Genomic DNA, 27,873 nt, shown 5'->3' on the forward strand with positions numbered 1-27,873 from the left:
ACAAGATGGTGGTGGTGGTTGGGTGCGTGTGTGTGTGGGGGGAGAGATAGTCCAGGACAAGCTGGGGCAGTGGCTGTTACTCTTCCCCCTGGCTGCATTGGCCAGGCTCTTGGGCCCTGTACCCCCCAGAGCCGCCCCGACAGGGGGGCAAGTGGGGCAATTTGCCCCAGGGGCCCCCACGGGAATATAGCATTCTATAGTAGTGCAACTTTTTTTTAATCGAAGGGGCCCCCGAAATTGCTTTGCCCCGGGCCCCCTGAATCCTCTGGGCAGCCCTGGTACCCCCAGCAGCCCTTGGCTCGGAACCCACCCTCCCCTAGCCCAAGTAGCAGAGTGACAGTCTGGTGGGCAGGGCCTCAGGATACGTGGGTTCTCCTTGCTGTCCTGCTTGGGAACTGTGGCAGGTCCCCCACTCCTTTGCCTCAGTTTCCCCGCCGTCCCTGCGTGGATTGTGGCAGGCCGGGGGGGGGCTCCCTCTGGCACAGCGGGGCTCTGTTCCCCAATTCCCCGGCCACAGGGCCCCGGCAGAGGAGCGCGGGGGGGCGGCCTGGCTTGCTGTGGGCGCGGCGGCGCAGCTGCGCGTTGATCACTAGCCTCCGGCGGCGGGCTGGGGTGGGGTTGGGGCTGCTCTCCGCCTCCCTCCAGCCCGCGAGAGTCCGCGCTGCACTTCCTGCGGGGCTGGGGCTGGCCACGGCGGGCAGCGGGGACCTCCGAGGCGCCGGGCTGTCCCGGGGAGCTGGTGAGTGGCGGGGCCGCTCCCGCTCCGGAGCGCAGGGGCTGCGGGGTCTCGGCTGTGCCCAGCAGGGTGCCGAGCCCTTGGGGAGGTGCCCCGGGGTAGGGGCAGGTGGACGCGGTGCAGCAGGACCCGGCCCCCAGTGCCTCTCGAGCAGCCGGGCGCGGTCTCTCCCGGGGCCCCCGTGCAGGTGGTGGGGACCGGCAGGGCGGCCGCTCCTGCTGCCCAGGGCATGGGCGATGCTGCCTGCTCCGCCGGCGGGCGTAAGAGGCTTTCTCAGCCCACGCAGGACTCGCCTGGGCACTTATGTATTACGTTGGGCTGCCCGGGTGGCACGGCCGGCTTCCCCCCCCCCCCCCGCGGCCGGCGGGGGGCCCTTCTCTCGGGCTGACTCCCCCATCCCCTGCGCCCACTGGGGAGCGGGCCCCATCTATAAGCCTCTCTCCTTGCCCCCCCTCAGATCTCTGAAATGCTGCAGCCAGTGGTTAGCTCCCCCCTCTCGGTGGGGTGACAGAGCCTGGAAAGTTGCCCCATCGGGGGGCTTTTGTCTTGGGGGAGAAGTCCAGGATCCTCCTAGGAAGGGCTGTGGTTGCTGTGTCCTCGCTCTGCCCCATGGATAATGCAGAGGGTGGGGCTGGGCTGGGCTGCAGCTCTGAGGACTTCAGGGTGCAGTACATGGGGCTAGGCAAGGACAGCAGCCTCCCTGTGGGCATAGGGGTGCAGGGAGGGTGGGGTGGGGGGGATTGGGGCTATTGACTGTTCAGGGGTGGATGTGGGGGTTTTGCAGTGCCTCCATCCCCTGCTGCACAGGAATGTGGTGGTGCCAGGAGAGCAGAGCCCCCCTCCTTTTTGTGATGGGGGGGGCGGATTCTGGGAAACCCAGAGGGTGAACTTCAGAAACATACCAAGCCCAGAAACATGCGTCCATCCAGTCCCTTGGATCACCTGGTGCTGGTCTGGTTCTAGCCTGTGTGTCGGCTGGGGGTTGGCAGCTCCGGCTGGCTGCCGTGCTACTCAGCGGTGAGATCTGAGGTGCTGGCGCTCTGGGCCCTGTTACTGCCTGGGGGCTCTGGAAGGGGGTGGGCTAGGGCTGTGCTCCGAGGAACGATCCCGGGGACCCCGGGAAGAGAGGCGCTCCCCGCTTCACTTGCAGAAGGCCTATGAGAGCCCAAGTCCTGAGGAGTAGCCAACCAGCTCTCTTGGTCTCAGCGGAGCGACTGAGATCCCCGCTGTACCTGTGACTGGAGGTCTGCTTCCCTGCCATCCCCCCTAAGCCCGTGCGGTGCTTCTCGCAGGCTCCACACCCAGCCTTAGGGCCAGGCCCTGGCTTTGAGGTGGACCAGGGCAGCCTGGACGCTTGGTGCGCTGCTGAGGTGGTAGTGGCGTGATCGGCACAGACTGTCACACTCGGCTGTGGGTTCTGGGCCCCTCTGGGTTGGAGTGGCCGGCGCTCGGCTCTCAGTGCTTGGGCGCAGAGCGGTCGGCGCAGCTGGTATTTCCAGAAGGGCTCACTGTGCACCAGTGGGCCAGATCTGCAGATGGGTTTGGTGCCCGGGTTCTGAGCTCACCTGGGAACCTGGCACTGCTGGCTCAGGGCTGGCGCAGCCTGTGTTGATGGGGCTGACGGGCGAGGGGCCAGCAGGACTCTCCGAGCCCTGGTGCATGTGCAGGGCTGGCGGCTAGGAGAAGCTCCGTTGTTTTGCTTGTGAACGGAACCCATTGGACCCGGGGTTGCTGGGAGACACTAACCCAGAGCCCCCCTTCTGGAGTAGAGCTGGCTGGGCGTAGCAGGGGTGTAGACGAGCCCCCTCCCCTGCCCTCCTGGCTCAGGTCTGCCCTTGGCGCAGGGCCCTCCGGCACCTTGGAGCAGTGGAGGATGGAGTGCCTTCCCTTATATGGCTTCCAGCCCTTGTGTTTTCTTCCCCCAGCGCTGGGTTTGTGCCTGTAATCGCATGACCCACGCGGAGTCCAGCTCTCATGCCGCTCGCTCGTAGGCCGGCAGGGCTAGAATCCCAGGTGCAGGGGAGTTGCTACTGCAGCTGTGGGGATGGCTCCCACTCCGGTCCCAGACCCCCCTGCTCCCTGGCTGGGCTCCGGGAAACAGCTGCTTTCCCAAATGCCGGCCTCCCCTCCCCCACAGCAGGCCAGCCATGGGAAAGCACCTTGGGCGGGCAGCGCCTTGCTCAGAGTTTCCTGTGCAGAATGTGTGATGGGCCGGCGGGAGAGGCTCTTTCCTGCAGGCCAGAGAGCTGAGGGCTGGGCCCGCTCCCACTTGGCTCTGCTCCCTGTCTGCCCTAGGCCCCCTTCCCCTCCCAACGTCCCAGCCTGGCTACTCCCAGGTGTTTGTGCTTGCAGCCTGGGAATGGATCCCAGGGCGGATCCCACTACCTGTAGCCGACAGGCAGCCGCTGTCCCCACCAGCGCACCCTCCCCTGGGCGGGTTGCCGTGCTGGGGAAGCGCCGCTCTTGGCGAAGGCCAGATTGGGCCCTGGCTCTGAAGCCCGTGGGGCTTGGGCACATCGTCTCATTCCCCAGCTGCGGGCCTGTCCTCTGCCTCCGGCTGAGCAGTGACAAATGAGCCCCCGGCCAGCTCCGCAGCTGGGAGAGGCACACGCCGGCTCAGCCCCTCGCAGAGACAGCGGGCTCCCCATGAACTCATCCCGCTGCAGGAAAATACCAGCTGTTCCCTCTATGGGAGCAGCCCCCCCACCGCAGAGCCAGTCACCGGGGGTTAACCCACTGCCGCCCCCCTACGCGCTCCCCCTTGGGTCATGCTGAGCCCCAGAGCTGTGGGCTCCCCCCGGCCGCCATGCCCCGCCTTAGCACCCCTCCCCTTTAGCTGAGCCGGCTTGCTGCTGTGTGTTGAATGGGGCACGCGCAGGCTGGGCTGGCTCGGAGCTGTAGTGCTGATGGGATTCTTTCCAAGTCCAGAACATCGCTGTGCTCAGGGTGCTTGTGTTCGGGTCATTTTGGGGGTCAGGGATTCTGGTGCCAGCAGCAGCAGACCCCCCCCTGGCTAGCGCCTTGTAGGGTTTATTTATTGGACATATGCATTGGAGCCTGCAGGGCCTAGTGAGCGGGGCTCCGAGTCCGAGCTGGGTTCTGTTCCCGGCCCTGCTGCTGGCCTGCGGGGTGACCTTGGCCAGCCATTTCCCCTCCCGCCCTCTGTCTGTCTAACTGTTCAGGGCAGGGATTGTCACCGTGTGTCTGTGCAGCCCCCGGCACGACGGGGCCTTGATCTCAGCTGGGGTCAGGGAATTTCTCACCGCAGTGCCTGGCACAACGGGGCCCTGATCTCAGCTGGGGTCAGGGAATTTCTCACCGCAGTGCCTGGCACAACAGGGCTGTGATCTCAGCTGAGGTTTCTAAGCGTTAACACATGTAACTACTACTAATCATGACTGTAAGATTATTGGCTGAAATTTCGCAGGGCCGTGGGGAGTTGGGTGCCCAGCTCAGTGGGTGGTGAAAAGGATGCGGATCTGGGTGCTTGATTCCCTGAGGTACCTGTGCCCAGCCTGCCTGTGGCTCCCCCATTAGCCCCAAGGTGCCAGAAGGCAGGGACCAGGTGCTGCGATATGCGATGTGCAGATGAAGGGACTAGTGTTGCTGATCTGACGTCAGGGTGCTGCATGTTGGGGCTTGGAGCCGGGTATTGTGGGAGGGGCAAGTGCTGCCTTTAACTGGGCTTAGCTCAAAGGGCAGGGAGTTTTGGTGTCTGGCTGTATAATATCAGCGCGCGTCCCTTTAAGTCCTTCAGCAGGTGCCAGGTTTCTCTGGTAATGTTTTCCCATGGCGAGCGCGGGAAGTGGGAGATGCAGGGCTGAGAGCTGTGCCGTTGGGGCTGCCAGGCGGAGGGCTGCAGACCCAGGGCTGGCTTCTCTCTTCCACCGCTGGCTCATGCAGCCTCGCTGTGCCGTGCCTGGCACTGTGGCTTTGCTGGTCCTCGGCTTCCCGCTCCAGCCACGTACCCAGTGCCAGGGTGAGTGTGCCTCGGCAGGACGCTGGGCATAGGTCTTCGCCCGGGGCAGAGTGCTGCCAGCGGTGCTCCGCCTCCTGTGTGGGGTCCTGGATGTCAGCCTGTTCTCGGAGGCTGCCCCATGTTCTGAGGGTCTGGGCTGCCAGGGCCAGACCTGGGGGGAACGCACATCTCGGGGTCAATGTGAACCCTGCCCTGGGCCCGGCTGTGATTGGAAAGCCGATGTGAGCAGCAGGGTGCTGTCGGGAAGGGCTGGGCACCAGAAGGGCCACAGGGAGCTGGGTGGCCAATTCCCCCCCCCCCCCCCTTCTGCCCAGACTCCAGCCCTAGGACGGGTTCAGGCTGCCCAATCCCAGCAGGGCTCTCCTGCCCCTGCAGAGAGACTCAGCAGCGATGGGCCCACAGGGCTGTTCCCAGGGTGACTGGGGGTCTTGCAGCAGAGAGCTGGCAGAGCCTCCTTGCTATCTCAGGGTTCCCCTGGCACCAGACAGGTGAAGGGACTTGCCCCAGGTTGGTGGCAGGGCTGGGAATTGAACTCTGGCATCCTGTATGCCAGTCCGCTACCCCAGTCTCCCTGCTTAATAAGCCCCCTGGGGTGGTGGGGTGGCTTCTGCCCTCTGCCCCACGGTGACAGCCTGAAGGAGACACGTGGGCGGACAGCTGTGTTCACTGAACATATGGAATGCGCCAGGCCTAGCTGCGTCTGTGCACTGCTGGGTTCTACAACATAGAGCCCAGTGAGCGCCGCTAATGGGCTCCCAAAGTATTTAAATGGGTACTGCCCAATTCCTCTTCCCCCCCCAGCAGTCTGGGAGCATAATGTAGTGAAATCTCATTCCATGGGTGAGTTAGTGCTAGAAAGGTGAGATGGGGTCAACTGATTCATAAAAATCTACAGAACCGTGGTTTCAGTGGTGTCACCATCTGTGGCATGGCAGGGGGAGAACTTGCTTTCCCCCCCCCACTCAGCTCCCAGCTCCTCTGGTTGGTGGAAATGTTGATGACCCAGTGTCGTCGAAAATGGGTCGAGCTGGGGATCGTTAGAAAGGGGATCATGGGATCTTTCTCTCATGAACATGTGGCACCAAACCTGACAAACCTAGGACAATGATGTAGATCTATAGTCGAGAAAATGGTTAATGATCAATGTTGTTTTTAATTATACTTGAACTCAGGGGTGCCTTGATGGTACATAAAAAAGGCATTGATCTTTGGTCATTCTAGGAGAGTTAGCCTTGACATAGACTCATAGGACTGGAAGGGACCTCAAGAGGTCATCTAGTCCAGTCCCCTGCACTCAAAGCAGGACTAAGTGTAGACATGTAGGACTGCAAACGTTTATTCTCCAAAGTCCTCAGCCGTGTCTCCTTCCAGCACCCTGCTGCTAGACACATTGCCACACTGATCCTCGTCTGTGACACACTCGCACGGCTCCTTACGGGGCAGGCTGCTGGCCAAACATCTGCCGGGCGGTGTGCCTCTGGTCTTTGCACCCGAGTATTTGGTTGGCTGAAGGATTGATTTAGCAGCACACATAAGTGGTGTGCTCAATCCATCCTCCAAAACCGATCTGTGCCCGATAGAGGGTAGTTTTGGATGTGCTTGGCCATCCTTGATCACTTGCCCTCTTGATAAATAAATACACCCCCTATTGGTGGTGGTTTTTCTCCGCTTCTTGATAAACATCCTTCAATAGCTCTGCAAGCACCGTAATGTTGGTCTTCAAATGATAACGTTGGCATACGAACCCCTCCCGTGCTCTTCTGATCTTATCAATGTTTCTCAGCCATTCTGAACACCTCCAGAGCGAGGAGAGAGTCTTCGGTGGCTGAATCAAATGCCTTCCAGGAAGATAATTTGGTCTTTCTGGGCAGCCTTCCAGTAGTGTCACATCCTGAAAGGGCGTGGAAACCTGGCAGTGGGTGGCATTAATGGCCCGAGTGATAGGAGCGTATCTCTGAGAGAGATCCAGCGATTCTGTTCCCTGGCAACAGGCACAAAATCAGCATCTTGCAGATGTTTTGAGTAGCATCTCTCTGAGAACACTGGAACATCTGTGTCCTGGGCAAAAAATCGGGAGTTTAGTAGGACCTTTCTCCGTGGCATGGATGGCAGGCAAGATATTTGAGCGTCCGCCGCCTCATGAGAACTACTGCCTCTGACTAGTGCAAGGCAGTGGCTTTATTGCACTATGCAATGGCAAAATTCTTCCAGCAGTTCTTTGTACGCTGAAGCGTTTTTCCTGCAAGGTGTGCAGTTAACTCCTCCTTCGTGCCGGTACGACAAAGTAGCTTCTGCACTGTGACGTTGGAGATGTTTGGGGAGTCAGTGATTTTTGTATTGGACAGGTGCAGTGCCATGAAGTTTCTTCTTTCTGGTAATATTTCTAATGGATTCCTCTGCGTATGTGTCGAACATGAGGTGGACTTTGTCATAGGTCCAGTATTTTTCCTGGTAGCCTCCTAATGAAGCGTACCTCCGCCATGCCACCTCCGATTGCTGCGCTGGAAGTCCTCTGCTGGCACAAGGTAACGTTTTGTTCCAAATTCGATGGAGTTCTAGGGTTGTCAGGAAAAACCGGGAAAGATCATTTGGCTGCTGTGTTATACCCACCAACCTCCTAGTGATTTCCATTGCTCTGTTTTCATATTCTAGGGCTTCGTCTGAACCAAGTGACCGGAAGGGATCTGGTGACCTTTTGACCAGCCCAATTTCCCTTGCTGGAATTCCTCCCCTGTCATAGTCAGACTTTTCTATACCTCTTATCTCAGCCAGGAACCATGCAATCATCTTACACCTAAAGCAAAAAAGTCTTCCAGTGCTTTGAGGTGCAAATTGCAATGAGCAGTCCTGACAGGTTGAATAAAGCACAGCAAAGACTCACTCCTCTTTGCATGTTGCTACGCAATCCCGAAAGTTGGCTTTGTCACTGATTTGGCCTCCTGGAATTGCTTGATCTGTTCTGTGCTATTGCAGCTTTCCATTGTGTGCGGTAGGTCATTGAGAGCCGAACACACGCTGGATGTGGGGAACTGGTCTTGCAAGTCCTGTCCCCTTTGGGGAGTGACTTCAAACACATCAGATTGCTTTCCAGAGAAGACATCTAGGTAGCATTTTTGACGGGCAGTGAGTGTTCGGGTGCATGCTTCTAGAGCACGTCACAACTTTGTCCCTGCAAGAATTTGGTTCACAGTACTGTCACTGTTCCGAATCCCCCAGATCTCAGGACTACCAGTGCCATCAACAAAGGAGCCGATTGCACGTGTCGCTGTGATTGATATGTGCAGTTCGCCAGGACATAGAATCCATTGTCAATGAAGATCATCGGGGGCATTATTAGCTGTTGGACGGGCCTGTAAAGGCCCATGTCTAGTGTCACACCACGTTTTGATTCAGTTCCGCAGATATATTTGTTCACGCGTTCCAGCCGCATAGGAAACATGCGCTTCTTATAGCATGTAAGGTGCCTCTGAGCGTTGTGTTTAACCAGGTTCCTCCATGGTGATATTCTCCATGAGTTCAGCGACTAGTCAGTGTTCTTCGTCTCCCTGTTGGTAACTCAAAGTGATCAAGACCAAAGTAAAATCAAGGATTTTGTAATACATTACCTTGGGATTGTAATTAATTCGTGGTCTGGAACTGTGGGCATACCATTTATGGATGGAGTCCAGTCATTTCTGTCTGGATGCTGACCTCTTAACCAGCGCCTCATTACAACTCTTTCAGCATAATAAACAAAGATGGATAATCAATATCACTGCTTCGCCATCGTCGGCAAAAAAGAAGCCGTTCAACTTGAAACACCCCCCCCCCCCGCCGCTATTCTGTAATGTTAAAAAAATTCACCAGGTCTCGTATTCTATGCATTAACTGATCTCGCAGGACTGTCGGTCAAGGGCCACCATTTATCTTCGCGAGGGCTGCGGGTTTGACGGGCCAGTGCTAAAGTATAATTTTAAAAAACCTTGATTTTTAAACCTTTTCTGGAATGCAGAGATGCATCATTGTTCTAGGCTTGTCAGGTTTGGTACCATTGGGCTCATGGGAGAAAGGGCTTTCGAATGATCCCCAACTCGACCCATTTCCGATGATGTCTCATCAAAATTTCCACCAACCAGAGGGCCTGGAGCTCCTGGAGGGAGCAGCGAGTCACCCCCTGCCCCTCCCCCCATACCACAGAAGGTTATTTTCTGTAGGGTTTTTTTTTTTTAAATAAATCAGATAACGCCTCCCTTATCTTTCTACCATGAACTTGTCCATCGAATTACGCATGCCCCTGACTAAGGGGCATTCCCCTGGGTGTGGTAGGAGGAAGCAGAGATCTGTGGCTGTATTGCCCAGCATCTGTCCTTGGTTCTGTTTGAGGCCTGGGCTGGGGAGAGCTGTCTTGGAGTGGGGCAGGGGAGGCTCTATGGGATGTATTTGGATATTAGGAAAAACCTTTTCACTAGGAGGGTGGTGAATCACTGGAATGGGTTACCTAGGGAGGTGTGGAATCTCCATCCTTAGAGGTTTTTAAGGTCAGGCTTGACAAAGCCCTGGCTGGGATGATTTAGTTGGGGATTGGTCCTGCTTTGAGCAGGGGGTTGGACTAGATGACCTCCTGAGGTCCCTTCCAACCCGGATATTCTATTCCCCTGGCTCTCTGGGTTGGAAGGGGAGGCTAGTCTGAGCATCTGTTTCTGCCGCTCTTTCCAGGCTGGGCTGCGTTTCGAAGTGGCACCTCCTGGGTTTAACGTTAGATCTAATCTGGTGGTTGAGGAGGTTGCAGGGAGAAAATCTGCCGCGTGTCTGCTGGGGAAGCGGGGGTGGGGGTTAGAGTAAGAGGATAAAGGCGCTCACTGCCCCGCTGACTGGGGGGGGGTGTGTGCTCAGGGATGGCAGCACGGACAGCACCAGTGGGGCTGTATGTAGCCAGGGAGGCATGGCTCCACTGGCGAGTTGCCGTTGGCTGTGGCGACATTCCCCCTGGCAGTAGCATAATCCCAGGCCGTTGTGCTGAGCAGATTAGTGCATCTTGGAAGGCCAGCAGGGCTGGGGTGGACCTAGCACTTCGTGGGTGGCATTTAGAGGCGAGCCGCAGAGACTGCTAAAGCACAAATCCCCCAAATGGGAACGTCCCCAGCCCCGCTGTGCCGGGTCAGGTGTCAGTAATGGTAATCCCTCGTGCTTTTCAGCCATTGATCTCAAAACACTTCACAGAGCAGGTCAGTGTCTTTATCCCCATTTTACAGATGGGGAAACTGAGGGGGGCAGGGACTTGCCCAGGGTCACCCACCAGGTTGGTGGCAGAGTCAGGAATAGAACCCAAGTCTCCCAAGGCCTAGTCCAGGGCTCTAGTCACCTAGCTGCAGAGAGATGCTTTGAATTCTGGTGTGCCTGTCCCCTTCCCTCTGCCGCATCCTCTCTGCAAACCCTGGGGCTGTTGCCTGAGACTCGGCAGGCAGCGTTAGACGCAGGGCTCTGATTTAAGGCAAAGGGGGACAGGTGCATGGCAAAGGCCGTGGCTTTGTTTGGAGAGATCTACTGTGTCTATTAAGTGCAGGAGGGATCGGGGTCTGAACCCAGATTCCGACGTGCTACGTCTCCGAGGAGCGTATCTCGGCCCTCCCACCCGGGGGAGTCGACCCGCTCTCCCATATCCAGGTGTTTGGTTCAGCCCAGTTCAGGGGCAGAGTCAAGCTGGGAGTGGAGCCGGGGCCAGCTGGGGCAGGATCGGTTTGGGCTCTGTCCCGGGGGAAGTGGAATTAGCAGGAGGTGCTGACACCAGTGTGGAGGCTCCCAGGGTTGGTTGGCGGAGGGTGAGTGGCGGCAGCAGCATCCACGAAGATTGGGCCAAAGGGCCCTGTTCCAGAGTCGGCCCCTGCCCTGTGTTTATGGTCTCTCGCTCCGGCCCTGCCGATGGGCAGCGTGGCCTCGCTAGAGCCTCTCGGAAGCAGTGGTGTCACCGTGGCGCCGAAGTGCCCCCTCCCCACTCAGAGCAGTGTGACGTCCTGTGCCTCACGCGTGCCAACCCCCCCAGCACTTCTGCCTCCTCTGGGCCACGTAGCCCAGGTCCGGAGGCAAAGGGCCCTTCTACCCCTGCCTTGGCTGGGAAGAGTGGTACAACCCCGGGCCGCTGCCAGCATGCCTAGCTCCTAATAGAGAGGGACCCTCGTGGCTGTGGCCTGCAGCAGTCCCCCCACCCCCACAACGGCCCACAGTGAGATCTCACTGGGCCACCAAACGCCAGCTGGCGCCTGTGGGCGTCCCCGTACAGGCGCAGACTCTGGCAGATAGAGGCTCTCCGGATCATGCTCCGCGTGGTGATGGGCTGGCACGGGGAGAGGAATCTGGGTGCTTGGGGGGGCCAGTGACTTCAGCTGCTGCTCGAGAGGAGAAACCCCTGTTTGTGACGGCCAGAGGAGTGACTAAAATAGCTGGCGGCTGGCAGCGGGAGGGGGGAGTCCAGAGTTCACTAGGGATTTGGCTAACTGATCGGGGAAGGGATATTGGACCTCCCGCTTCGGGGCTTTAGCGGATCGCTGGCTGTGAGACCAGACTGAGAGCTGTGTGGGGAGCGGGTTATCCTGCAGTGACTATTGCGCGGGTCCCACGCCTCACTGCTGCTGCCTGGACGCTGGGCTGAATGGCTCTCGGCCCGGTCTGGCAATTCCCCTGTTCCGAGCTGTCTCCGTTTTGGGGTATCCCAAGACCCTTTAAATGGACCTGATTTTTTTTGAGGGGTGGGTGCTCAGCACAGTCTGAGAATCGCCCCCAAATCCCTCGCCTGTGCTCCCTGCTGTGCCAATCAGTGAGCAATGCAGAGAATGTGAGGCGGCAGCAGAACTTACTTCTGAATAACACTTTTATCAGCCTCTTCTCCAGGAGGCGTGCGCTGCCCTTTAGCTACAAAGCCTCCTCCTAGCCACTCGCGTGCTGGCTGTGTTAACTGCGTCCCTGCCGAACGGCACCGGGCAGCCGGGGCCCCTGGGCTGGGACCCAGGCGGGCTGGGTGTGCTAAGCAAGGTCAGGTCGGCATGCAGCTTGGATGGGTAACCTCCCAGTGTTCTGCAGGCATTGTCCATAGGGGCCGTTCTTCCTACTGGACCAGTGGCTTAGCATGATGGGAGGCAGTGGGGTGGAATGGATGGGTGGGAAGCCAGAACTTGGCTCTGCCAGTGACCTTGGGCAAGTCCTTTGGTTTCCCCATGCCTCGGTTTCCCCCTTCTACCCTTTGTCTGTTTTGCTCTTCATCCAGCTCTGGGCTGAGGTGGGTACATGCTGTGATATGTGGAGGTGCGGTGCTGCAGGTGAGATGTAAATATGGTCATTAAAGATCCCACATCACTTCTCACAAGCCCAGGGCATAGGCTTCAGTGTCCCAAATGATTACATTCCACCAGCCTGAGTTCTGAGCCCGTGGTGGTGGGTTCACACAGTTTGTCTTTGCTCTTTATAAGCAGCACCTAGTTGCTATGGCTGGAGGCACTAAATACTTTTCCAAGCCGTTCCCATTGGAGCATCCTCTGCTCCTTTCCTGTAGTGTAGCTCTGTGTTAAGCAGCTGCCACGTTCCACCCCAGAAGTGGCCGCATATCAGTGACAGGGCCAGTGCTCTCCACGTGCAGCGTATATGCCAGGTGGCTCTATTTGCAAAGCACGCTGTGATGATACAGCCCTGTGTCTGGGGACGTTTTCATGTTGTGGGCTGCAGAGGTAGCGGGAGGCTGCCTAGCTGGAGGGAGAGTGGCCACACTACGCAGTAACAGTGGGCCGGCTGTGTCCACACTGAGGGTATGTCTACACGGGAAACTTCAACTTAGCGCTTTGAAGTGCAAGTGTGGCGCTCTCCCAGCGCTCCTGGTAATCCAGCTCCACGAGGGGATTAGCTCCCAGCGCTCTGAGCCTGTCTACGCTAGTGTTTTAAAGCGCTCAGACTTGCAGTGCGCAGGGGGGGGTGATTTTTCACCCCCCTGAGCTAGCAAGTTAGAGCGCTATAAAATGTCAGGGTAGACAAGCCCTGACACTCGTGTTGGGCGCTAGGCTGTATCTGTGGCTCTTTGCGCTGCAGAAAGTTGAGCTGCTCTTTGCATTCTTTCTCAGTGAATTGTCCTTTCCGGGCACATGTGGCGGAATTGTGGGATAGCTTTGGAGGACTAGCCTGGGTTGCAGTGTGGTCATGTTAGCAGCGGATGCGCTGTATTCTCGAGTGTTCCCTCGTCCCTGGGAGGGACCAGCCGGAGTGGGGTAACAGCACCAGGCGCTGGAGGGAAGGGGATGAGTGTGTGGACGGGACTCGAGCTAGACTAGAGGCAGCACTCGTGTGAACTCTGCAGGGACGACAAGCCCCAAGACAGATCTTCTCAGAGGCTGCTTCCTTCCCCGGGCGGCTCCTTTGCTTGGCCACATGAATGAGAAGCGATACTAGAGCTGTGCTGGTTTGCTTCCAGGGACGTGGACTGATGTTTCCTGATTTCCTTCCCGTACCCTTCAATCCTGTAATCTCTCCTCCCGCGTCCGTGCCACGGCTCTGATTTGGGGCCCCGCCGGCAGAGGTGAGTCTGGCTGAGTTTTGGCCCCGGAGCAGAGAGGTGATGCACTGGCATGGGCAGCGTTGGGCTTGCCTGGGCCTGTTAGAGGTTCCTGGGCAGGGCAGCATGCCCATGGCGTGCTCAGGAGTGCCTGGTGGAACCCTGGACTGTGATCGTGGCGGTACCAGCCATTGTTTCACCCCGGCACTGTGGGTTCGTGGCTAAGGCGGATGCTCATCTGCTCCTGGCTGTCCTGCCTGGGGCTGGGTGCGGCTCCCCACCTCTTGTGGCTGTCATTTGCATGGAGGGTGGAGCCTGTGGGGGGGCTCGGGCTGTGTGCTGGGGGCTCCCTGCTGCCATCCAGGGAATGCTTGGAGCCTCGGTGTGCTAGGGGATGAGCAGGCCAGGCCATGTCACAGCTGGTCCCTCGCAGGAATCCCTGTGATGATGCAGTGAGCTTGACAAAGAAACAGCTGCTGCGCCCCTCCCCAGAAGTGGCTGCATTTCAGCGCTGGGGTGAGGATCCCTGTATGGTTGCTGGGGCAGATTTCCTGTTCTTTTCATGCTATACAAAAGGACCGGAGGTTGACGGCAAACCTCTAGCCGGCCCTCTCAACCAGTGGGGGAAATCCCTTCCCTCCCCTCCCTGCAGCCCCTTGTCTTTGGGGCATGCCATGGTGAGGAAGAGGCAATCCCTGGCTGGCACCCATGCTGCACTAGTTTGTGCCTGGGGCTGAGAAGAGAATCAGTTGGCCCGTGACCAGCTCCTCCCTACCACATACGTCCCTCACCCTCGTACTGCCTCTGGGCTGCCTGGGATGTGTGGGCGCTGGCAGGGCTCCCACGGAAGCTCTGTTCTTGGACCAAAGTGAGGCCACGTAATTGAAGCCTGGGAGAGCTCTCACCCATGCAGAGCTGGGAAAGGGGCCTGAACTTTCCAGGAGCATGGGGGTGGGGGTTGCGGATGAGCCCGTCCCTACTGGAGGGGGCACGGCCGTTGAAAGGCCTGGGGCAGGCAGGAGGCCCGGCGCGTGGCTCTGAGCCGAGTGCTGTGTGGTTTCTATGCTACCCTCCTTGAGGGTTTCTGTAGCACCCATCGCCACGGCAACCGAGTGCTTCCTGGGGAAACTGAGTCTTATGTTGGCAGGTCCCTGTGGGAGGGTGTGTGTGTGTGTGGTCCTCTTCTCCTTGCCTTGGGTATGGGGGCCCTGCTGGACGGAGCTGGGTCCTGACCCACAGCTGGCTTTGCAGAGGACAGAGGCTGTGAACTGGCTGTGGAGGTGTGGGGCAGCTGTTAGATGCAGGAGGGTGGCTGGCTGCTTGCTGTGCTCCAGGAGGTGGGTTATCCAATCCAGAGGTACTCTCCCCCGCCCCCCCCTTGAATCCCCACTTCCCTGCTTTTTTAGGCAGCTCCCTGAGTCCCCAGCTGAGATCAGGGCCCTGTCACTGCATGGACACCACCTCCGCTCCCAAGAGTTCCCAGTCCAGCTAGACCAAGGGTGGGAGGGGAAACTGAGGCACGGAGAGGGGAGAGACTTGTCCAAGGCCACCCGGCAGAATGTCAGGAACAACCCAGGTGTCCTGGGGCAGTGACCTAACTGCTGGGCCAGGCTGCCACCTCTGACCATGCCGAGCACTCGTGCCGTGAGCCTTCGCTGCTGTGCTTTGCACCAGGGTCATTGTGGGGAAGCTGCGTCTCCTTCGGGCTCTCTGGAGCAGATGGGGTTAAACAGGTTGTTTCCAGTCAGGATCCCTGTGCTGGGAAATCCCCTCCCCTGCCCGGCAAAGCGGCTTAGGTGTCTCTACTGGGCATTGATTAGTGCCAGGTGGATGCGCCGGCCGGCTGGCTCCCTTGGCCGACGGCCCTGCCGGACTAGGGGCTGCTCCCACTGGAGCCAAGGCCAGAGCCATGAGCACGTTCCCACATGGCCGCTCTGTGACCACTTGTCCTTAGGGAGCCAGAGGAGCGTTCCCCAGCCCCAGCCGGTCTGACCGGTTCCTTTGCCCCAGGGATCTCCCTCTCCACGGGAGAGCTCTGCACGCTCCAATGCCCGGGCCCACGCCCCACATCCAGGCTCTGACCTCTCACACATGCCAGCCCCCCACCAGGATGCAGGGGCTCTGCTTATCCGCCTCTGGCGTGGGCACTTGCTGTCCTCCCTGGCTGGCACCTGGAGCTCCCTGGCTATGTTCATATCGAGCCCTGCCATGCATGTGGAGGGATGAGTCTAGCTAATGGTCTCCAGGTCCCTAGGCGGGGAGGCGATTTCTACTAGCCGGGGGCTCTTTCCTCTAGCCCCCTGGAGCTGAAGTGACAAATCCAGACAGGAGATAAGGGACCCGTGTTTAACAGGGAGGGAAATTAGCCATCGGATCAGCTGACCCAGGCACAGACGAGTCTCCGGCACTTGGCGCCTGTAAATCCAGGCGGGATTGTGTCTCTACAGCTCTGCTTCGGCTCCGCCCCGAGTTCTGCGCTGGCCGCAGGGATCGCAGGGGAATGCTGGCTGGTTCTACGGCTGGGCAGGCTGGATGGTCCGATGGAGCCTGCTGGTTTGCAAAGGCTTAGATTCTCCCCTCTGCCTTAGAGCTGCTGAAAAATGTAGCCGGTTGTTTTACTGCCCCTTTGAGAGGATTGCCCCTCCTCCAGTATCCCCCGCCTCGGGCATTCAGAAATCAGGAGCCTAGCTTGAAAATCAGGAGATCCTTAGAAATGGGGGGGGCGGGGTTCTTGTTCTGCTGAGTGGAGCCTTTCAAACAGAAATCCAAGGTTCTCGCAGCCTCCTCTGACTCCGGGAGCTGGGGATTTAAGGAAGGCACCATGGAGGTGCCACCACCTAGCGCCAGGCGTGGGATACAATCCTGGGAGCTGGCAGACTCCCAAATGTTGCTGAACCACACTGTGGCTATCTATGCCAAGAAACTGTGGCCGTGACACCCCCTTTCCTGGAGAGGGGGGCCCCCCTCGGTGCCGGGAAGGGCTTCTGTTTGCTTGGGAAAGCTTTGCCAAATGTCACCTCTGCCTCTGTCCCTGGCAGTGCACCAGGTGTCTGGGGCACATGGGGAACCCCCCCAGCTGTGTTCTGCTGTGGGTGGCCCTGTGGTAGCTGCGCTCGCCCCCAGTTCCAAAGGGTCACCAGGGCTCTGGCCTGGCACAGCTCACTTGAAGAGTCCCCTCTGCGCAGCAGCTCTGAGTCCTTGGTCCATTTGAGGGTGGTGGGGTCGTGTGCCAGGGACCCCTGCTGCAGCGGGCACTTGCTGCCTGCGACGGGTGTGCTGTGCGCTGGGTCCTCGGGGGTGTGTGTGCGCGGGCTGCAGGCCGCCTTGCTTTGACAGGGGGAGCGGAGGTCGGGACCCCCCAGCTGGGTGAGCAGCCTGGCTGGTGCATATGGTGGCCCTGAGGGTCGAGAGTCTGGGCTGCACCCGGCATGACACGGGGGAACAGGCCGCATCTTGGCCGGTTCTGCAGGTGTGACTGTAATACCGTTCCGGAGCTGCTGGGCTATGCTCGGTTATTGCAAGCCATGGCCTGAGAGTGTGGCAGCAGGGCTGCGACCCCCCTGGGGAAGTTAACGTGCTCCCTATAAGCCGCTCGGATCCTGAGATGGGTCGGAAACAGGCCCCCAGATCCCCGAACCCCCAACTGTCCCCCTATACGCTTGCAGGGTCAGCGCAGCCCTTCTCCCTCCTGGAGGGGTCAATGGGCGTCCGGTGCCGCTTTCCTTGAGGCTGGCCCTCCTGCCTTTCCTATGTGCTGTGTCCAGGCAGCCCGGTCTGGAATCGCTCCCCGCCCCCATGGGTCCCCTGGCGGCTGCCCTCCGCCCCAGAGCTGGTTGCATTTCAGGGCTGCTGAGGGTATGTCGGGGGGGGGAGGAGCTGTAGGGACGTGCTTGCTGAGTCCCTTCGTGGTCTGAGCGCAGGTGGGCAAGGCTGGTGGGCTCTGGTTCAGGCCCAGCCCCCGCTGTGCACGGCTGGTGGCCCTAGCAGGTGAGTTCCCCGTGGGCGTGGCCAGACATGCCGCTCCTTCCTGTGGAGGAGCGGCTCCAGGTGAGGTCTGACGACAGCAGCCTCCGCGCCCTGCCCCGCTCGCTCTCGGGTCGCTCCCAGGAAGGCAGCGCGGGCTCTCTTCCCCCCCCCCCCCGCCCCCGCCCAGTCCCCTGGCCCAACCCCACATGCTGGGACGGGGCATGTTCATCTGGGAGGAGATGATCAGCCTGCCCTGGCTCCCTGTCTGCATCTCCAAGCTCTGGGGTAAGCGGGGGAGGCCGAGACCCTGGGTCTGGACCTGGGGTGCGGCCCTCGGGGAGGGAAGCCGTGGGAGTGCGGGGGAGATAGCAGGCACAGCGGTGGGGTGTCGCTGGCTGCCAAAGGGAGCCTGAATGTTGCAGGCCTGCAGCCACACGCCTCCCTGCCCTGCCCAGCCCAGCGGTTGGGGGCTGGGGGGGAGGGAAGGGAGGGTGTGATCCTGGTTACACATGCTGCAAAGAATGCAGAGCCCTGCTGGGTGGGGGGAGGGCATGGCTAAGTGCTGTGTGGGGGGGGGGGGGGGGGGGGGAGGGCAGGGTCCCGCAGCCTGGGCCTGAGAGCAGCAGGTCCCCTTCAGCCAGGCTGCAATTTTAGATCGACCCCATGGGTCTCCCTGACCTTCAGTTTAGGGGGTGGTTAGGGGGGACCCTTCTTCTCCCCCCACCTCAGGACTTGGTGCTGGACCCCTGGCTGGTCTGTTCTAGTGCTGCAGGCCTGGTGCTCTGGTGATGGGCTGGGAGGCGTTTCCGGTGCTGAGCCCCGGTTCTCAGAGGCGTCCAATCTTTGGGCGGGTGTTTCTCAGCCTGCAGGCGGCTCGGTGTTCTTCTGGGGCAGCTGGGTAACTTTCTGTCCAGCTGGCAGTCGCCATCTCTGTGTGTCTGTGAGAGCACCTGTGTGTGAGACTGTGAGAGCGCCTGTGGGGCTGAGTATCTGTGAGAGCACCTCTAGCTGTGTGAGACTCTGCGAGTGTGTGTGTGTGTGTGTGTGAGAGAGACTGCCTCTGCGTGTGTCTGAGTGTGAGACTGTATGTAGGAGAGCCCCTGAGGGGCTGCGTGAGCGCAGGTGGGGCTGTGCGTGGGGTTGTGAGGGTGCCTGTGGGGCTGTGCGTGGGGCTGTGAGCGCGCCAGTTGGGCTGTGTGGGACTCTGCATGTGTCTCGGGGAGGGAAAGGCCTTTTTGTAATGTCAGAAATTGCTGGGATTCTTTGCTGCTGTGCACATGGGAAATGGTTGGTTGTTTTCAGGCCGGCGGCGCTGTTGGGGATCTCTTGGCCTGGTCTACGCAGCCCAGGCTGAGGAATCTGGCTCAGTGAGGACGGACTTGCCCACCAGTGCAGCTGCCCTTTGCAAAAGGGCCCCTGCTTGCTCCCTGGGCGCTCCCTGGGAGGAGGGGCGGATGGTGGCATGGTTGTCACTCCGTGGCTGTGCGTAGAAGTTGGCTGGCCTTGAGATTAAGTCCTGGGACTTGGAAGGTCTGTGTCCTGCTCTGCCCCTGGCCCCGTTCGTGACCTTTGTGTCACTTAGACCAGAGGTTTTACACTGATCTGGGTACCCCAAGTTTTCTGGGTGCCTGATGGGTGACGCCGGGGACCCCGCTTTCGAGGAGTGTTGGGCACCCTCCTGCTGGAGTCACTAGGCACGACAGGAGCTCTGCATTTCCAATGTCCGGCCCCAAGTGTGTCCAGATGTCACCAGAACTGCTCAGCCTGAATCTCTGTCACATTCCCCATATGGAAAATGGGGATCACTCCCCCATCAGCCTATCTGCCTCCCCCTGGCAGAGCCAGTCAGCTGACGGACGGTGGATTCCAGTCCTGCTAGTGCGCTGCCGGTGGAATTCCCACCCCGGGTTCCCTGCGCACGCCGCTCTGCAGCCGGTGAGCTACACGGGGGTTGCTCAGGCTGCAGAGGGGTCACCGAGGGCAGATCTGACCTGCAGACCCTTCCTTGGAGGTATTTAAACCACTTGGGCCAGAGGACGTTTTGGTTGCAATTTTCCATGCCTTGAAGCCAGGCAGTGCTGCCCCCCCCCCACCGGTCGCAGTTGCGAGCTGGGAGCTGAGTCTTGCTTGGCCAGCCCCATGGCGGGTACTTTCCCAGCTGGAGCTACCTTCCCCATCGAGGGAGCATTGAGTCCCATGGCCCCGCCGTGTGGCATTCAAGCACTGCCTGCCCGTGACAGTGAGATCTCCTAGTGTCTCCCCGTGTCCCCCAACAGTAAGGACTAAACCAGCCAGGCCGGGAGCTGGGAGCCGTGGTGCCCGCCCCTCTCCTCTAGGGCCTGGTCAGTCTCTCAGGCAGGAAAGGGGCAGTGGATGGCAGCAGGGTCCAGGTGTCCTCATAGACTGTTGCTTTCTAACCCAGAAGCCTCCCTGTCCCTCTCCTGCCGCGCTGCCATGTGCAATGAAAGAGCTCACAACGTGAGCGTCAAGCCTCTGTCACTGCCATCTCCGTCCGCTCCCAGTGAACTGAACAGGGCAGGGCACAGCTCAGAGAGACTGAGGCCCATCGCTTCCACCCCTGCCCAGCATGGGCTCAGGCTCTTGGCGGGCTCAGGCTCTTGGCAGACTCAGGCAGTGTCGCTGGATTGGTCACACCTGGGGTAGCTCCCCGCCCACCCAGCGATGGGCTCAGGCTCTTGGCAGACTCAGGCAGTGTCGCTGGATTGGTTACACCTCGGGTAGCTCCCCGCCCACCCAGTGATGGGCACAGGCTCTCGGCAGACTCAGGCAGTGTCGCTGGACCGGTCACACCTTGGGTAGCTCCCCTCCCCCCCAGCGATGGGCTCAGGCTCTCGGCAGACTCAGGCAGTGTCGCTGGGGTAGCTCCCCCCCCACCCCACCCCACCCCTCCAGCGATGGGCTCAGGCTCTCTGCATTGGGCACGTTTTGGAGGTTTTCTTGACAACCGGAGTAGCTGGAGGCTGGTTGGATTCTCTTTCAGTGAAAGCAGGGACCCCTGAGAGTGCTGGTGAGGCCAGTCGCGCCTCTCCTGGCCAGGGGAACACAGGGCCAGGGGCTGTGACTGGAGCGGGAGCTCACCCAGGCCGTGGTAGGGAGGGAGTGGCCCGGCCTCAGCCACTGGGGAGGCAGGGGCCCTGGCCGGTCTGCCAGCTGCCATGCGTGTGTAGAACAAAGGGCCTGTGTCCCCAGGCAAATGCATCTGGGCAGTTCCAGGGTGAGGGGGGGAACCCTGCCCCCGCTGACCCAGCCCTTCCCCTTCTGTGGGGGGCAGGGGCCTCGCTCCATGCTAGCCACTGGCAGGATTGGGTGCCCGGGACCCTGCTCGTGGGGCTCCCGGAGGTGGTTACCTGCCCCTGAGGTTCAGTTGCCATGGTGGCCCCAGGCCAGCGCTGAGCTGTCTGACCCACACAACGCATAGCCTGGCGCTGTGAGCCCTGCCCCCGTCCCCTCCATGCCCCATCCTGGCTGCAGTGCCGCAACCTGGCACGGGCGGCCCTGGGCGTGACCAGGGCCTGCGGTATTGGGCTGCCTGGCAGCTGTGTCTGTCAGCCCAGCTCTGGGGAGCATTGGTCAGACCAGCTCCTGGGCCTCGAGCAGCGCCCTGAGGTGACCTGGCCCTGGGCTGCTCTGGCACCGCCCGGCCATGGGGGGCTGGGACCAGGTGGGCACAGGGTCGAAGCACAGCTCCAAGCGTTTGCTCCTGCCCCGGCCACCTGGGTCCGGCCACTCCCCGGCCAAGCTCCCCCCCCCAGCCACTCCTCAGGCCGAGTCTGCAGCTGTGGCGATGGCATGGGGTCGGGAGCTGAGGGGCCTGGCATGTGGGGCCCTGCCCTCTCTAACTACGCTGCCTCTCCCCCCACCAGAATCCCCCCGGCTGCCAGCACTGCCCTGCCCCGGCAGCTATGACAGAATGCCCGTCTGCGCTGCGGCGGGCGCGCACCTCCCGGAGCGCCCAGTGAGCCGGATGCCCATGGAGGGGCTGGACAAGGCTCCCGGCCATGCGCCGGCCTGGGAGGGGGACGCCCTGCGGGTCAACCAGCTGCACAACAGCAACAACAACGCCTCGCCGGGGGGCTGGCTGGGCCACAAGGGCTCCCGCTCCCTCTCGCCCTTCGGCCCCCGGGCCCCTGCTGGCGCCAACCACACGCTGAGCTACCTGGAGCGCGTCGTGCTGGAGCTCGTGGAGTCGGAGCGCACGTACGTGCGGGACCTGCGCAGCATTGTGGAGGTGAGCCGGCCCCCTCCACGCCCCCTCGCTGCACAACAGCACCCCCTGCTGCCCCTGTGTGGTGCCACGTGGCTCCCCCGACCCCATCGTCCCTGGAGCTGGGGCGCCTGGGATCTCTGGCTCCTCTGTGCTGTCAGCCCTGCTGGTACCAGCAGCTGGGAGGGGCATGGCACCGTGCCAGGCTGTCTGGGTCCGTGCCCCTAAACGCCCCATGGGGTGGAGATCAGGGGGAATCTTTCATCCCCATATTGCTGGTCTGGCTTCTCCAGGGAGGGGTCTGCTAGTGGGCTGAGCTCCCAGCATGCACCGGGGGTGATGGAAATGGGGGGGGGGGGATGCTGGCAGGGTCGATGGGCTCTGTGGGGATAAAGCCGCCCGCAGGGACCATGGCCCATTGGCTGTGCCCTGCCAGGCTCCAGGGCGGCTGGGCTAGCGTGGGGGATGGTGCTGCTTGTGGCAGCAGGATGGGGATGGGGGACCTGAGCCCTGCTCCCACCACCGAATGGAGCCAACTTGGCCTGGGGGAAGCTCCTCTTGATGGCTCTGACGGGAGGGGAGAGCTGGGGGGGCTCTTGGCCGCACGACAGCACCTCTCTGCTCGCTGGCCTGCGCCGTGGCTCACTGTGTGCGCCTGGCAGGACTACCTGGGGAAGATCATCGACACCGAGGAGGAGCTGCTGCGGCCGGAGCAGGTCAGCGCGCTCTTTGGGAACATCGAGGATATCTACGAACTCAACAGGTGAGCCGGGCCCAGAACTGCCTGCTCCGGCCCGACCCCTGTAGCCCCAGCCCCCCGTATCCCTGCCCCCCATCCACTCCGGCCTGACCCCCGTCATTCCTGCTCTGGCCTAACCCCCTCCAGCCCCGACCTGCTCTGGCCTGACCCCTGTAACCCCTGCCCCCTGCCTGCTCTGGCCCGACCCCTGTAACCCCAGCCCCCTCTATCCCTGCCCCCCATCCGCTCCGGCCTGACCCCCTTCATTCCTGCTCTGGCCTGATCCCCTCCAGCCCCGACCTGCTCTGGCCTGACCCCAGTAACCCCTGCCCCCCGCCTGCTCCTGCCCAACCCCTGTAACTCCAGCCCCCTCTATCCCTGCCCCCCATCCGCTCCGGCCTGACCCCCTTCATTCCTGCTCTGGCCTGACCCCCTCCAGCCCCGACCTGCTCTGGCCTGACCCCCGTAACCCTTGTAACCTAAGCCCCCTCCATCCGGCCCCTGCCCACTCCGGCCTGACCCCCCCAGCCCCTGACCCCCATAACCTCTGCCCTCTCTGTCCCTGACCCACTCTGGCCTGACCCCCTGTAACCTCCAACCTGCTCCAGCCTAGTCCCCCGATCCCCCTCCATTAACAGCCCCCACCTCCTCCAGCCCCACCCTACCTCCTCCACCCCCCACTCTCCAAAGGGGCGGAGGAGTAAATGCCCCAGGACGGGCTTCCCCCTAGAATTGGAGAAGTCGGTGTTAGTGCTCAGTAGAAAGGAATTGTGGCACCTAGGGAGCCTCCTGGGCTTCCTCCTCCGGCCCCCCCCCACCCCCAAGCTCTGCCGGTGCCCGTCAATCCCAACCCGCGGCCCCTGTTATCCCAGCCCTGGGCTCTTCCTCCGCCCCCCCTCCCCCCAGCTCTGCCTGTTTCCCTCAGTCCCCACCTACAGATTTCTGACTTGTGAGCCGGGGATCTCGTTGCCAGTCTCCAGAGGGGAGAGGCTGTTGCCACCTGCTCCCCGGCCCTAGGACAGCAGTGTCAGAGGGAGCCGCCCTGGTGGCCCAGGCCTGGCCTGCCTGAGGGCGGAGGAGCGGCTCCCGTCCGTATCCCTCCCCATGGCTTGGCACTGAGGCTGTCTCAGCCGAGAGTCCTTGGGCAGAACGCAGTCGGGGTGGGGGTGGGTGCCTGTCCATTGAGCTCTTTGCGGTCTCTGGTTGGGGCCCACGTGGAGCGACTGAGAGCCGGCCGGGCCAGGGCCTCCTCTCGTAACACTTGCTTTGTTTTCAAACCCTGCCGGCACTGGAAGGGGCCCTGCCCTGCAGGTGGGTACCACGCCGGGCGCACTGCATGCTCTGCGGCCTGCCCTCTGCTTGGGGGGTTGTGTGCTGGGAGTGGCGGGGCGCATGCCTTACATGCATGTGGCACATGCCCGGCCCGTGTGTCCCCCGGAGAACACACGTGCTTGGCAGGCCTGGCCTGTGGGTCGCCCGGAGCATGCGTGCTCTTGGCAGGCCCTGCATGACTGACCGTGTCTCTTTCTGCCCAGCGAGCTGCTGCAGGACCTGGACAGCTGTGACAGCAACCCCGTGGCCGTGGCCAGATGCTTCGTGGACAGGGTAAGGGGGGCTCTGGAGGTGGCACGCAGTGGTGAGCGGCTGGCGAGACGGCCCATGGCATCGTCCTGCGCCAGGCGAACTGGTGTACTCAGGGCTTAGTGCTAGCGCCTGTCATCCTGGCAGGTGAGCGTCTCCCAGCTCCCACGCCTGGCACAGCACATGGCCCTGATGGATTTCATGGGACGGCCCTAGCTTGGCAAGGGTGGGGGTGGGGGAGCTGGCGGTGCCAACCGAGCTGGGGGACTGGCTGGGGCGCTTTGGGGACGCTTGCAGCACTGAGGCACTTTTGCGGGACGCTGATGCCCAGGCAGGTGGGATACTGGGAGGGCAGTGCCCAGTGTAAGCACTCGCTGGCAGCTGCGGCTGGGCACAGGGAGGGGTGCAGCTAGGGTTGCAAACTGTCTAATCGCACAAACCCAAACACCCCTGCCCCGCCCCCTGCCCCGCCCCCTGCCCCGCCCCTTCTCCGCGGCCCTACCCCCACCCCCTCCATCACTCGTCCCCTACCCTCGCTCACTTTCACTGGGCTGGGGCAGGAGGTTGGGGGTGGGATGAGGGGTGCAGGCTCTGGGAGGGAGTTTGGGTGCAGGAGGAGGCTCAGGGTTGTGGCAGGGGCTTAGGGAGTGGGGGCAGGCTCCGGCTGGCGCTTACCTCGGGAAGCTTCCGGGAAGTGTCCGGCACGTCCCTCCGGTTCCTAGGCTCAGGGGCAGCCAGGCGGCTCTGTGCGCTGCCCCTGCCTGCAGGCACCACCCCGGCAGTTCCCATTGGCCACAGTTCCCGGCCAATGGGAGCTGCGGAGTCAATGTTTGGGACGGGGCAGCGCGTGGAGACCCCCCCGCTGTGCCTAGGGGCTTCCAGGAGCCGCGTGGATCCAGGACAGGAAGGGAGCCTGCCTTAGCCCCGCTGCATCGCTGACCGGATTTTGGCCTATTAAAATCTCCCGGATTGGTTTCAGACGCCACCGGGAGATCGATTCTGGGAGACTCCCGGCCAATCCGGGAGGGTTGGCAACCCTAGGTGCAGCTCCTGGGGCTAGCGTGTGGGCAGAGCGCTGTGGGGGGGGCTCCCCCTGTAGACCTCACTCACGGTCTCTCTCTCTTCCCCCCCCCTGCAGAGCCAGGATTTTGATATCTACACCCAGTACTGCAACAACTACCCCAAGTGAGTGAGCACAGGGTGGGGGATCCTTAGAGCGGGGACCCCTGCCTGTGGGGAGGTTGCACCCCATGCTGGGGTGGCCTGGGTCTGGCAGCAGATGATGGGATCTTGCCAGATTTGAGGGGGAAGGGGGGTTGAGATGGGGGCACTGCCAGAGCTGGGAGGGGCCAGTGTCCCCTCGTGCAGCAGCCTCTCCCAGCATCCCAATCGCAGGTGCCTCAGTCCATGGCCTGGGAGGAGAAGGGGCCGTGTGCCAGCCCCCCAGCCCCACCACACAAGCTGCGCACAGGAGCGGGTGGGGCTGGTTTCTGCCCCTGGGACTATATGTGCCATTCATCCCTCACTGTGATGTACAGGTGCTGTGCCCGGCACCTGCCCCGTGTGGGGGGCATCTCCCATCACCGTTGTGTCTGGGTGCCGTGCCAGGCCCCTGCCCCATGTGGGGGGCATCTCCCATCACCGTGGTGTCTGGGCTCCGTGCCAGGCCCCCGCCCCGTGTGGATGGGGCATCTCCCATCACAGTGGTGTCTGGGCGCTGTGCCAGGCCCCTCTCCCACGTGCGTCTCCCCTCACCGCAGTGTCTGGTCCCTGCAGCTCGGTGGCGGCTCTGACCGAGTGCATGAGAAACAAGCACCAGGCTAAGTTCTTCCGCGAGCGCCAGGAGCAGATTGGCCACGTGCTGCCCCTGGGCTCCTACCTGCTCAAGCCGGTCCAGAGGATACTCAAGTACCACCTGCTGCTCCAGGTAAACGAGGGGGTGCGTGCCACCCCCCACTGCACGGGCATTGTGGTGCCTCCCTCCCCCCTTCCTCCCCCCGCAGCCTGGGCATTGTGGTGCCTCCTGCCTCTTCCCCCCCCCCCCCCACTGCACGGGCATTGTGGTGCCTTCCTCCCCCTGCAGCCCGGGCATTGTGGTGCCTCCCGCCTCTTCTCCCCCCCCCCACTGCACGGGCATTGTGGCATGGCACCCCACCTTCCATGCGGTACCCCTGTTCTACTGTGCGCATCACGATCACTGCCTTGGCACCTCCTCCCTCACCCGCCGCAGGGTGTCCCCTGCCCCCCCATCCCCACCGCTGCAGCGTCACAGGCCCGCCCCCTCTCCAGTGGCACTGCAATCCCCTTCCTTCCTTCCGCCCCGCGCTGCATCCCCTCCAGCCGCAGTGCCATGCTCTGAACCCTAAAGGTGCCCGGTGAGCAGCCCCACGGCTGTGTCCCTCAGCCCTGCCCATGCCCTGGGCGCCCCGCCCCTGGGGAGGGCGAAGGGAGTGGGGCCTGTGGTGGGAGCAGGGCAGCGAGCCCTCACGCCGGGTGGTGTCCCCAGGAGATCGCGAAGCACTTTGACCTGGAGGAGGCCGGCTACGAGGTGGTGGAGGAGGCCATCGACACCATGACCTGCGTGGCCTGGTACATCAACGACATGAAGCGCAGACACGAGCACGCTGTGCGGCTGCAGGTGAGCGCTGGTGTGGGTGTGTCCCGCCCCCGGCCGTGTGAATGCAGCCCCCGGCACCGCGATCTGGGGAGTGGCTCCATGGGACCGGCTGGGAGCTGAGAGCCTCATGCGCTTCCCGAAGGTCCCCGTGGGAGGTGGAAAGGAGCCCCTCCCGGCCGCTGCCTCTGGCCCGGCCACATCTGGGGACCCTTTGCTCCTGGCCCCATGTTCCTGTGCTCAGAGAAATGGCCTCCCGGTGCCCTGGAGCTGGGATGCGGCCCGCTGGGTGCTGGCAGGGGCCCAAGGCCAGCGGTGGTGCCAGGACGGGGGGGGCAGCAGGGCTGAGACCCCCTCGTGGATCTGTGGGTGCGTGTGGCTGGTTTGAGAAAAGCACCACCTGAGGCCGCCTCCCCCCAATCCCCCCAGGAGATCCAGTCCCTGCTGCTGCACTGGAAGGGGCCGGATCTGACGACCTTCGGGGAGCTGGTGCTGGAGGGCACCTTCCGGGTGCACCGCGTGCGCAACGAGCGCACCTTCTTCCTCTTCGACCGCACCCTGCTCATCACCAAGAGACGGGGCGACCACTTCGTCTGCAAGAACGACATCCCGGTAAACTCCCTCCCCCCCCCATGGCTCTGTGGTTCCCCCCACCCCCCGTAGCTCCGTGGTGCCCTACACTGTCGGCAGCCGGTCAAGCTAGTTGGGTGGCATGGCCTCCTGCCTGTTCCCTGTTCCCACCCCACTGTCCTTGGGCTGGGAGCCTCAGGGGGCTGCTGGTGCGGGGAGGGGAGCCCCTGCGGGGGCTAGTGGTGCTGGCAGCATGGGGTGGGGAGCCCTGAGGGGTGGGCAGCGGCAGCCTGGGGAGGAGAGCCCCTAGGGGGGAGGGGGGCTGCTGGCAGCGCGGGGAGGGGGAGCCCCAGGGGGGCTGGCGGCAGTGGTGCTGGGGGTGGGGGCTGGCCACAGCGGTGCTGGGGCCAGGCGGGGGAGCACCGGGGGGCTGGCCGCAGTGGTGCTGGGAAGGGGGGGCGCTGGGGGGGGCAGTGGTGCTGGCAGGGGGGGGAGCCCCAGAGGGATTGGCTGCAGCAGTGCTTGCGCGGTGGGGGGGAGCCCCGGAGGGGTTGGCGTGGCCCCTGGGAGCGGAGTCATACCTGGGTTGCTGATGCCACTCTCCCCCCAGTGCTCCTCCTTGATGCTGATCGAGAGCACCAGGGACTCGCTGTGCTTCAGCGTCACCCACTACAAGCACAGCAAGCAGCAGTACAGCATCCAGGTGAGGGCAGGCTGGGCACCAGGCGGGGCAGGGACTGGGGGAGGAGGGCTGGGCACCATGCGGGGCAGGGAACTGGGGGAGGAGGGCTGGGCACCATGCGGGGCAGGGAACTGGGGGAGGAGGGCTGGGCACCATGCGGGGCAGGGAACTGGGGGAGGAGGGCTGGGCACCATGCGGGGCAGGGAACTGGGGGAGGAGGGCTGGGCACCATGCGGGGCAGGGAACTGGGGGAGGAGGGCTGGGCACCAGGC

General features: G+C 61.9%; 1 protein-coding gene across 7 annotated transcripts in view; it reads left to right on the forward strand.

Moving 5' to 3' along the window:
• Positions 1–579: 579 nt before the first annotated feature.
• The window catches only part of PLEKHG3 (pleckstrin homology and RhoGEF domain containing G3), a 43,639-nt gene continuing 16,345 nt past the window's right edge, over positions 580–27,873 (forward strand). Inside the window, exons 1-10 of one of the 7 annotated variants that reach the window (XM_065591276.1) lie at positions 587–739; positions 13,144–13,248; positions 21,075–21,439; positions 22,078–22,178; positions 23,690–23,759; positions 24,874–24,920; positions 25,512–25,662; positions 26,242–26,373; positions 26,779–26,961; positions 27,530–27,622. In XM_065591276.1, the coding sequence (XP_065447348.1) occupies positions 21,122–21,439; positions 22,078–22,178; positions 23,690–23,759; positions 24,874–24,920; positions 25,512–25,662; positions 26,242–26,373; positions 26,779–26,961; positions 27,530–27,622 (1,095 nt within the window). In that variant the 5' untranslated portion in view covers positions 587–739; positions 13,144–13,248; positions 21,075–21,121. Of the gene's footprint in view, positions 740–4,009; positions 4,716–13,143; positions 13,249–17,334; positions 17,476–21,074; positions 21,440–22,077; positions 22,179–23,689; positions 23,760–24,873; positions 24,921–25,495; positions 25,663–26,241; positions 26,374–26,778; positions 26,962–27,529; positions 27,623–27,873 lie in introns of those variants that run through there. The other 6 variants (XM_065591275.1, XM_065591271.1, XM_065591274.1 and 3 more) reach the window with 6 other exon arrangements.

The sequence above is a fragment of the Chrysemys picta genome, chromosome 4 (genome assembly GCF_011386835.1).
Source record: "Chrysemys picta bellii isolate R12L10 chromosome 4, ASM1138683v2, whole genome shotgun sequence".
Lineage (NCBI taxonomy): Eukaryota > Metazoa > Chordata > Testudines > Emydidae > Chrysemys > Chrysemys picta.